General features: G+C 42.1%; 1 protein-coding gene across 2 annotated transcripts in view; it reads right to left on the bottom strand.

Moving 5' to 3' along the window:
* Nucleotides 1–12,036, bottom strand: part of LOC126095351 (stromal interaction molecule homolog) — a 128,567-nt gene that overhangs the window by 59,096 nt on the left and 57,435 nt on the right. The window contains exon 12 of one of the 2 annotated variants that reach the window (XM_049910158.1): nt 673–1,588. The exons of the other annotated variant lie outside the window; for it this stretch is intronic. Coding sequence (XP_049766115.1) covers nt 1,578–1,588 — 11 coding nt within the window. The 3' untranslated portion in view covers nt 673–1,577. Of the gene's footprint in view, nt 1–672; nt 1,589–12,036 lie in introns of those variants that run through there. 2 annotated transcript variants of the gene reach the window in all.

Raw genomic sequence — 12,036 nt, forward strand, 5'->3', positions numbered from 1 at the left:
TCTGTCTGGATCAAGTCGTTCTTAGGTGAAGGGTAACTGTAAAACACTAAAGCATTCAAACAAATCTTTTGAATAAAAATTGCTTTAACACTTTTTGATATATGTACACCTCAAAAAAAGTCAGTATTGTTTTAAATTCCCCAATTATATGGAAGTCCCCCAGCATTCATTCTTGGTAGAAGGAAGGAAGATTGGAATTTAACACCCTGTTGACAGTGAAACTATTAGGGACAGAGCACAACTTTGGATCACCAAAGGACTGAGAAGGAAACTGGCTGTGCCCTTTTCAAAGGAATCATCCTAGCATTTGCCTGGAGCAATTTAGCGAAATCACAGAAAACCTAAATCTGGATGGCCGAATGGGGATTTGAACTGTCACTCCCCGAAATGCGAGTCCAGTGTGCTAATCAATGTTCCACATTCGTTGATTCACAGAGTTTACAATTTTAAGCAAATCAGAAATACAACTTTGAAAGGCCAATTCATGAAATGAAATTTGACAAATTTTAAATGCATACAGTTAAAACCCTTTTAATCTGATTCCTTTGAGATTTGTCCAGAATATTGTGAAGAGGAAGGGTGTTACACTGTCCATACACTGTTTCATCATAACAAATACACAGGCTATCCAAAAAATACAAAATACAGTAGATACTTTTAGAGCATTTTATTTTTATATTTATATACAGAGCTTTGAGAACATATATGCAGATATGTTCACACATATTCATTATGAATATGTAATACATTTAGAGAATCTGGGAAAAGTTGTATAAAGAGGCTTTGTTGAAGTCTCCGTCCTGCTTTCTCGGACACATCACTGCAGTGTCCTGAACATCATCCTGCACAAGTCTTGGAGGTCTCTTACACTTTGGGAATTCCAGCCCAAGACCAAGAATGTTTTCTGTAAATGACCGATCTTTACACTTGAGAGATTATAACAATGTTCATGAGCTGCTCAACGATGAATATTGCCATGCAGGCACCAGACTTGTATCTACAGGTTGCTATTTGTTTTGATTGTCTAACTGAACTTTATCATACATTAGAAAATGTAGCACTGTGTCTGTGATGAAAACATCTGATGAGAAGTACCAACATAAGTAATATTTTTGTGGCCTGGTGCCAGGTTCTGTCATTATTCAGTTAATGGCTTGTGGTGATGTGCATTGACTGTCTCACCTCTGGTGTCTAGTGTGAGTTCATCAACAATCACAATGCACTCTTCCACAATATGTGGAGAGTGCCTAAGGCAACAGTCACTGAAAGATTCTTCTAGCAGTCGGTTTGTATGTCTGTTTCAGCATTCAGCGTGTACACAACTTCCAATAAGCTAATCTTTCTGTAAACATTTTCTGAAATCAATTCTACCAGTTCTCCACATTTCACTTGTTTAGAACACGCACACCATGGAAGAATCCATACTGTTGAAACTTGGCAGCAGATTTCCATTTGAATCCAGAAAGGTTGCAGCACAAACACTCGACTTGGTGGGGTATGAAAATGTTAAAGGTAATTCAAATTCTTACTGTAGAGCACAATGCTGTAGCTACTGACGTCTCCTGAATTGCATCTCTTCATGAAGATCCTAGGAAAAATTGAAGTGTTGCCAACAATGAAAAAGCCTCTTCATCTTTTTCAAACAATGGAAAGTCCAGGATGGAATACCAACAAAGTGGAAAGGCCACATTGCTACTCACCAATGGAGGTGATATTAAGTCACTTCCAGGCACAGTGAATAAGAATGCTAAAATATTAAGCTTTCACATGAAGTCCTTCCTATTTCGGAAGAAGTATTTTGCCTGAAAGCTTAATAGTTCAGTAGTATTTTCCATTGAGCCTGCTGTGACTCAACACCTTTATGTTGTGAATTAGCTATCTATCCTTTCCATATTATTGTTATTCCTCTTCATACCTTTATTAGAATGCTAGTTTTACTTTATGGATGGTTTTATACATCTGTGACTAGTGTCCAGTGAAGTGGTAAGAATGCAGCAGAATATGTAGTACATATTTCGAAAATATATAATCATACTAACATCCAAATAGAGCTTTGAGTCAACTAATCCGAGCTTTAAGTAGCGGTTTGAAACTGGCAATAGCTCAGAAGAGTTGTACTTTGACAGCATTGCATGACACATAATTAGGTATAAATTGATAGCAAGTTGCTGGAAAAGAAATGTCACTGGCACCAGACATTCTACAAATGCCTACAACATCAGCCTCCCAATTTCAGATTCTCTTAACAGAACTAATTTATTGGATGTTCTGCCAACAGTCTCTGAAGAACAGTGCAAGAGATACACATTTAGGGCCTGTAACTATTGTAGCTTTTGATGATTCATTCTTTATTCTCTCACTGGAAATCTTTAATTACACGAAGATACAAAAACCTGAAAGAGCAAGGTTCATGGCAAAGAGTTTACTGCTATTATAAAGTATTCCTCCAAAGACTACAATCTAGTGGACATACAATTGTTCGCTGATATGAACTTTAAACTTACACTGTAGCCAACAGGACTAAGAGCTACAAATTATGTAAAAAGAGGAAACATCTCTTCTTGGTAAAGGCAATACAGACAGTATTTGGAACATCAGATAAGTAATATAATGGATGAAATGTGATATATTAATATGAATCCTACATCCATATGGACATGTTTGTAACACAAAAGGGCACTAAGTAATGTTCTATAGAACAGAAAGAAGTGACATCCAGAATACTGAACACTTTGATGATATTGTAGTGCATGATCCATTTTCAGGAACTTCTGAGAGAAGAGAAGGTCCACTACAAGCAGAATAATATATATACAATTTAAAGCTGCCAAATCATGAACTACTAGCTTCCAAATTTTTTTTTAACATCCCTCCTTCATGATTAAGTAGTGGGACATCTAATATTTTAAAATCTGCACTTCTGTTCACCCTCCACTAGTTATCCTTCAGCAGTTCCAAGCAGATGCTTCTTTGTCACAAATATTGGCTTTCTTTTTGTATTGCATTTAGATTGTACCATTTCTCTCTTACTACTTGAGTATTACAGCTTTGTTAGTATCCTCACCACAAACCAATATTAACACGACCCACATCGATAAACCCATTCTTCTTTAAACTATCGTAATATCACGTCCATAAATATGGTGTACTCTTGCTGCAAGACCAAATGCATTTCTATTAGAGATTCCGCCCCCCCCCCCCCCTCGAATGAGTAACTCTCCTTTGACAGATTTCATAACTCTTACGGTAGATCTTTGATTTTTCAGAATGTTTATATTCTTTAGTTATTATTTTCATTTAATTATCTACAAAAGTAGAAATAACTTAACTGAAGGTGTTACAACAGGAAATCTAACAAAAACTGTATTTTATTTTGTAAATGTCTTAAAGCAATGATTTTTTTTACTTATTACTGTTATTGTCTTACTTTATAAAATTCCAGGAACAATGATTAACTCAGTTTTGGCAAAATTCAAAGGAACTGGCCCTTCGTTTGTAAGAGTAATAAACAAAAGTTAGGGAAGACGACCACTAGCTGGCAGTCGGTGAAAAGAACCCCCCCCCCAACACACAGAGGGGAGAGAGAGAGAGAGAGAGAGAGAGAGAGAGAGAGAGAGAGAGAGAGAGAGAGAGAGAGATATCTACCACTGTAATGAACGACTTACATGCTTCACCTGTATTGTTATGTTACCATACTGTATAGTATCATTATTTCTGTTCTCAATAAATTTCATAATCATTACAAGGACTAAACACTTTGAATCTGATCATTTTCTTTCTTTACTGAAATTATTTCCAGCCTAACTGCACAATGTCATTCATATTTTATTTGTACAACGCAAAATATTGATTTTCCATTGTGATACACATTATTGCACATCAGTACATTGGCTTACTGTTTCAGTACAGTCTGGTACGCATCTACCCACGAAAACGAAGTTGTCAAGGCACTGAACAAAATGTGTAGGCTTATTAAATGATATCCAGGACTACACACATTGGCTAACAGTGCTGAAAATCTTAAGTAACACCGAACAACAATTTCACATCAGGAAATTAACAAAATGCAACATAGTAACACATGGTAACTACAACACGATACATTATTGCATGTATTACAAGAAACGTGTATTACCAGCCACTGAAGATGCTTTACAAACGAAAGAAGTGAAACACATATGGCAATAACCAAACTCCCTTCAATTAGTTGCATAGACGGAACACATCTCCACGAATTTTGGAGCGACGAAGGAACGGCGGAAAAAACAGAAAAAATGATGACAACTCATCTACTTAACAAGTGCTCATAGCTTTTCTGGTACACATTGTAGAGTTCAAGTTTGCTAGACTTTTGTTTTGGCATAACGAACCTGTCCCCCCACGTATTTTCTGAAACATCCTGTACATGTTATTTTATGTTCCACTGCATCCCATGATGCCATTGGCAGGGCAAAACACTGCTGTCAGTCAGTACCAAAGGGCCCGCCGGTGCCTGTGGATGGAGTCTACATTTTTTTTTTTTTACTTCATGTTCCTGCTTGTCTGGGCTTCTCTGCAGAAATTATGGTTCAAGCTTTCATCACTAAATAGAGCAGCTGTAATATATATATACACACCTAAAAACAAAAATGATGTGACTTACCAAATGAAAGTGCTGGCAGGTCGACAGACACACAAACGAACACAAACATACACACACAATTCAAGCTTTCGCAACAAACTGTTGCCTCATCAGGAAAGAGGGAAGGAGAGGGAAAGACGAAAGGATGTGGGTTTTAAGGGAGAAGGTAAGGAGTCATTCCAGTCCCGGGAGCGGAAAGACTTATCTTAGGGGGAAAAAAGGACGGGTGTAAACTCGCGCGCGCACACACACACATATCCATCCACACATATGCAGACATATTTAAGTTATTTGGTCTTTAAATATGTCTGCTTGTGTCTGTATATGTGTGGATGGATATGTGTGTGTGTGCATGTGTATACCCGTCCCTTTTTCCCCCCTAAGGTAAGTCTTTCCGCTCCCGGGACTGGAATGACTCCGTACCCTCTCCCTTAAAACCCACATCCTTTTGTCTTTCCCTCTCCTGCCCTCTTTCCTGACGAAGCAACTGTTTGTTGCAAAAGCTTGAATTTTGTGTGTATGTTTGTTTGTGTTTGTTTGTGTGTCTATCGACCTGCCAGCACTTTTGTTTGGTAAGTCTCTTCATCTTTGTTTTTAGATATAATTTTCCCACGTGGAATGTTTCCCTCTATTATATTCATATCATTAATTTGAACCCAACAATTACGTTCGTTATTGTCACTGTTGCATTTCGAAGTCTTTTCTGTCATCTTATTTCCTCCTCCTGTTTTTGCCAGTAGTTTCACTTTGTATTCACCTTCTCCTTTTTACCGTAATCTACTATACAACTTTATCCTGCCGATATATACTCAATAATACGTAATACGTAACCCACTTCCAAACCATAACAAAAAAAAAAAAAAAAAAAAAAAAAAAAAAAAAAAAAAAAAAAAAATAAATAAATAAATAAATAAATAAATAAATAAATAAATAAATATTTCCGCTTTCAACACTACCGCTGCTATAAAATCCACCGTTTCTAGTTCACAAACAGTTCCTTTCACCTATTAAACAACCTTTTCGGCTAGTTCTAATAACTTTTTCTTTATTTCCATTTCCGTTTTTCTCACATCACCGATCATTTTTAGCCGCTTCCCACAGGTTTTAACGTCATTATTTCTTCATCAGACAATTGTTAGCCTCATTTCCATAATTTGCCACCACCAAACCACTCCTTTTAATACATCTACACATAGTTTTTTCAAAATTTTCCTGAATTTCTCCACCCTTTAACGTGTTTTGGCGGCAACACAACCACCTAACCTTTATGCACATCGTTGTCTACCTACACAAGAAAAGGCCTTTACAAATGTCTGCTTGTGTATACCTGACCTTTTTTCCCCCTAAGGTAAGTCTTTCCGCTCCCGGGATTGGAATGACTCCTTACCCTCTCCTTCCCTCTTTCCTGACGAGGCAACCGTTGGTTGCGAAAGCTAAAATTTTGTGTGTATGTTTGTGTGTCTATCGACGTGCCAGCGCTTTCGTTTGTTAAGTCACATCATCTTTGTTTTTAGATATATTTTTTCCCACGTGGAATGTTTCCTTCTATTATATATATACTAAGATGATGTGACTTACCAAACGAAAGCGCATGATGAGACTTACCAAACAAAAGCGTTGGCAGGTCGATAGACACACAAACAAACACAAACATACACACAAAATTCTAGCTTTCGCAACCAACGGCTGCTTCGTCAGGAAAGAGGGAAGGAGAGGGAAAGACGAAAGGATGTGGGTTTTAAGGGAGAGGGTAAGGAGTCATTCCAATCCCGGGAGTGGGTAGACTTACCTTAGGGGGAAAAAGGATGGGTATACACTCGCGCGCGCGAGTGTATACCCTACTCCTGCTTCCATCATTTGATAAGTTGGTGAACACGGGCACGGAGCTGTTTAAAGGCTATGAGGTGCTCCATTGAACGATGCCGCTTATGCTGCTGTAGAGCTAGCGCGTGCACGCGCGCGCACACACACACACACACACACACACACACACACACACACGAGTCATCTTTCCCTCTCCTTCCCTCTTTCCTGACGAAGCAGCCGTTGGTTGCGAAAGCTAGAATTTTGTGTGTATGTTTGTGTGTCTATCGACCTGCCAGCGCTTTTGTTTGGTAAGTCTCATCATCTTTGTTATATATATATATATATATATATATATATATATATATATATATATATATATATATATAAATAAGGACATCGCACACATCCATGCCCAAGGCACGTTTCGAACCTGCGACCGTAGCAGCATTGCGGTTCCGGACTGAAGCGCCTAAAACCGCTCGGCCACAGCAACCGGCCAAAATACAGAAGTCCTCTGCATAAAGAGAAGGGAGATGGAGGACCCTACAGCTGCTGCTAGACCATTAAAAATAGAGAGACACTCAATACAGAGCCCTGCACGACTCCATTCTCCTGGATATGGATGGAGCTATGGGAGGCTCCAACTGGGACACAGAAAGTACAGAGCAACAGGAAGTTTTGGATAAAAATCACCAGGGGGTCACGGAGGCTCCACTCATACAATGTGACAAGGATATGATGTCGCCAGGTCGTTTTGTGTGCTTTGCGTAAGTCAAAAAAGGCAGCAACCAGGTGTTGGCGTCTGGAAAAGGCTGTTCGGATGGCAGACTCTAGGGACAATATTATCAGTGGTAGAGCAACCCTGGAGGAAGCCGGCCTGACATGGAACCAAGTCACGTGACTCGCCAACACACCATAGGTTCCAGCAGCTTACAAAGGACGTTGGTGATGCTGATGGGCTGATAGCTATCCACGTCAAGCAGGTTTTCACCAGGTTTGAGCACTGGAATGATGGTTGTTCTCCGGCCATTGCGATGGAAAGACGCAATCGCACCGGATTCGGTTGAAAATGACGAGGATATGTCGCTTGTAGTCAGATGAGAGACGTTTAACCATCTGGCTGTGGATCCGATCAGGCCCAGGAGCTGTGTCGGGGCAATGTGCAAGGGCATTGAGAGGCTTCCACTCTGTAAATGGGGTGTTACAGGACTCATTGTGGCGTGTAGTGAATGAGAGGACTTTCCCTTCCAGCCGCCGTCTGAGAGTGCGAAAGGTTGGGTGGTAATTCTCCGAAGCAGAGGCTTGAGCAAAGTGCTCGGCAATCGCATTTGCGTCAGCAGATAACACGCCATTTACGGTAACACCAGGAACACCTGTTGGGGTCTGGTACCCGAAAAGACGTTTCATCTTTGCCCAGACTTGGGAAGGTGACGTATGGCACCCAATGGTCAAGACATATCTCTCCCAACACTCCTGCTTCCATCATTTGATAAGTTGGTGAACACGGGCACGGAGCTGTTTAAAGGCTATGAGGTGCTCCATTGAACGATGCCGCTTATGCTGCTGTAGAGCTAGCCGATGATCCTTAATTGCATCAGCGACTTCTGGCGACCAAAAAGGGACTGCTTTATGCCGGGGACACCTAAAGAGCAAGAGATTGCGTTTTCTGCTGCAGAAACAATTGTTGTAGTCACCTGCTCAACCATCACATCGATATTACCATGTGGGGGAGATTCAGTGATGACAGCAGAGGTGTTAGTTTCCCAGCCTGCCTTGCTTAAAGCCCATCAGGGCAGGCGTCTGTTGGCCTCATGCCAAGGCAGGCAGTGACAGGAACATGGGGAAGTGGTCACTACCACACAGGTCATCATGTGCTCTCCAGTGGGCAGACGGGAGAAGTCCTGGGCTGCAAATTGATAAATCAATGGCCGAGTAACTAACATGAGCCACACTGAAATGTGTGGTATCCCCAGTATTTAAGAGGCAGATGTCAAACTGAGACAGTAAAGTTTCGACATATCTGCCTCGGCCAGTAAGCAAGGTGGTGAGATCTAGGCCCTCAGCGGACTTCAGAATCTCCATCCCATCCTCAGATGCAGAGCTTGTAGGTAGCGGTGCTGTGGGTGCCACTGCAATTTCCTTGGTCTTAGGGGTCTTTTTTTTGGATTTCTCTCTATGCTCCTTGGGTTTTCCTGGCTGGGAGGACTTCACTGGCTAAGTCTCTGGGACTGAGGATGAGCGTGAAGCCCTACAACCAGCTGCTTTTGAGCTCTTCAGCCACTGGCAAGTGTCATCTTTCCCACTAGCAGGAACCTGGGAAGGAAGTGACCCAAGGGAACCCCTCCTAGCGAGAGAAGCCGAAGAAGACTTACGGTTCTCCGACTTACAAGTGGGGACGGACGCCCCCAATGGTTGGGGGGGATGTTGCTCCCAAAGTAGGTGGTGCAGGAGTAACAGGGAGGGAAATACCCCCCCCCCCTCCATCAAGGGGGCAGGTGTAGTCTTCCAGCTCTGAGAGGTGACTGGCGTTGGCGGAGCTGATGGTGCCAGAACTGTTGTAGCAGCAGCGTAAGACGATGTCATACTTACAGGATGCAGGCGTTCAAATTTTCTTAGCCTCAGTGTCAGTCCAGGGTCTTGTACTCAACGATTTTCCTTTCTTTCTGGACAATCCTGCAGTCTGGCGAGCAAGGTGAATGGTGCTCTCCGCAGTTGTCACAGATGGGAGGCGGGGCACATGGAGTATTGGGATGTGATGGGCATCCCCAATCTCGACATGTGACGCTGGAAGTACAGCGGGAAGACATATGGCTGAACTTCCAGCACTTAAAGCATCGCATCGGGGGAGGGATATAGGGTTTTACATCACAGCGGTTGACCATCATCTTGACCTTCTCGGGCAACATATCACCCTCGAAGGCTAAGATGAAGGCACTGGTGGCAACCTGATTACCCGTTGCACCCCTCGTGGACACGCCGGATGAAATGACACCTCACCACTCTAAATTGCCATGCAGCTCAATCGTCAGACTGCAAAAGAAGGTCCCTGTGAAATATGATACCCTGGACCATAATTAAGCTCTTATGGAGCGTGATGGTTACAGAAATGTCCCCCAGCTTGTCACAAGCTAGTAACATCCATGACTGGGCAGAGGATGCTGTTTTGATCAAGACTGACCCAGATCTCATTTTGGACAAGCCCTTCACCTCCCCAAACATGTCCTCTAAATGCTCAACAAAAAACTGAGGCTTCATCGTCATGAAACATTCCCCATCAGCTCTCGAACATACAAGGTACCGGTGTGAATAAGATCCGCTGCCATCCTTAGCCTGACGTTCCTCCCATGGTGTGGCCAGGGAGGGGAACGATTTGGGGTCGTACTTCTGTGCACTGAATTAAGCTCTTGAATGCTTAAGAGACTGCTGGTGTTTCACCACCAGCAAGACATGATAGACTACGCTTCATCGTGTGTCGTCTGCCCTGATGCCACCCACTCTGACCAGGGAGCCTCACCACAGGCACCACCCTGCCACAGCAAAGGCCACCTGGCAGGATGGGCACTCCCGGGAGTCCCGATGCCCCACGGGGATGGGCATCTACCTCTTGGCATACATGGGGAGTTAATCGCGCAGGCATCAGCAGAGTGAATCCTGTGTGGTCAGGGGGGCTTCAACCAACAGAGTACATGGCGGCCTCACCACAATGGACTGGCTGCCGTGCTGGATATCAGGTGCAAAGAAGTCCATGGCCATTGTCGACGCATAAAGCAACACTGCATAGTGCAAGGTGGAAAACACACCCAGGAAGGTGTCCTTGCCCAAGAGATGGAGAATAGGTGGGACTGAAATGCAACGATGAAAAAATGGGCTAAAGATGCATGATGGACACTATGCACCATGTAAGGCGCTCTTCCCCAGTTAGCTCGTTCTTCAGGAAAATTTTGAAAAATGGAGGTCAAACCCTACAGGGGACCACTACATGAAGGCCAAAAGATGTGAGACTCCTTTTAGTCGCCTCTTACGACAGGCAGGAATACCTCGGGCCTATTCAAACCACCGGACCCACAGGGGGTGGTGTATGGGGTTGCTGCAAGAATTCTAGCAACTAATTCCTCCTGTGTGTCCTCAGCGATAGAATACATTTCTGTTTTCATTCATTGTCAGAGACAGAAGTCTAATGGGAAAGAAGACCGCAGATCTTGCAGGCCATATGTTGTCATATGTGTCACGTACTGACCACAACAGTTATTACACACTGTCTGCAGACTCTATGCAAATGTCAGGGCATCATAACACTGAGTATTTTAAATCTACTCTTGTATATTCATGTTTGAAGAAGGTACTTTTTGTTTATCTCCTTTGCTACGGGCATCCTTATATATGTTCTTAGTGTGCACTTCCGACACTTCTTTGTTTAAAAAATATATTTGTTGTTATCTGTGTCAACATATCTGTCAGTCTGGACATTTTACTTTTATGAGTTTGCAGTGTGTTGATTCCACATAGACAGGGAATCATTATCAAAAAATTAATCTTTCTGTAGGAATTTTTTCCCGTTATATGTATAGGTAGGGCACTAAATTTTGTTGGCAAGATTAACTTTTCCCTGCAAAACCTTTTATTTACCTGTGGCAGCCATTGTTTTGAAGACTATTTTGTCGAGCATGTACATGCAGAAGATTTGATCAGTTTCAAGGTAAGAAAAAATAAAAAACTAAGAAATTTATAATAATTCTTTATGGTTTGTATATCAGTTTAAAGAGCATAACTTCTTCTTTTTGGTATATTTTTAGAAGCAAACACTTCAAGCATGATACATACAAAAACATTTATATAACCTAACGCAAAATGTGAGTTACCAAATGCCTTGTAAGATTTTCAGAAAACATAAGGGGCATTCAAATGAAACTCAGTCACTAGTGTAAAGTAGTGGTAACGATTTTATTAACTCAATAATTTAGTTATACACAGTACACATACTCAAAGACAGTCACCAAAACTGTTGGTATATTTATTTCATTGCAACACTAGCCAGTCGATTCCATCCTTGAAGAAGCTAGTAGGCTGCTGTCGAATCCAGGCCTCGACTGTCACATACTTCGTCGTTTATTGCGAATCGATGTCTGTGAATAGCTCGTTTTAGAGATTTAAACGCATGAAAGTCACATGGGGAAAGTTCAGGACTGTATGGTGGATGTTCCTGCATTTCCCACCGAAACTGCAGCAATATCGTATTCACCGCATTGGCTACATGTGGATGGGCATTATCATGCAGGGGGATAACACCACTGGACAACACGCCTCGGCGTTTTGACTTGGTGGCTCATCTAAGGTTCTGTAAAGTGGTTTGATAATGCTGGGCACTGATGGTGGTTCTCCATTGCAGGAACTCGACAAGCAGTGGGCCCTTGTGGTCAAAAAAGGACATCATGACCTTACCAGAACTGGTGTGCATGGCCTTTGATTCCTTTTGAGGTGGTGAAGCCATATGTTTCCACTGGTTGCTCTGATGCTTGCTTTCCGGTTCAAAATGGTGACACCATGTTTTGTCACCTGTGACAATACACAACAGAAAGCCATATTGCTCCTAATGATAATACAGATGACTC

The sequence above is a fragment of the Schistocerca cancellata genome, chromosome 8, assembly GCF_023864275.1.
Source record: "Schistocerca cancellata isolate TAMUIC-IGC-003103 chromosome 8, iqSchCanc2.1, whole genome shotgun sequence".
NCBI classification, from domain to species: Eukaryota; Metazoa; Arthropoda; class Insecta; order Orthoptera; family Acrididae; genus Schistocerca; species Schistocerca cancellata.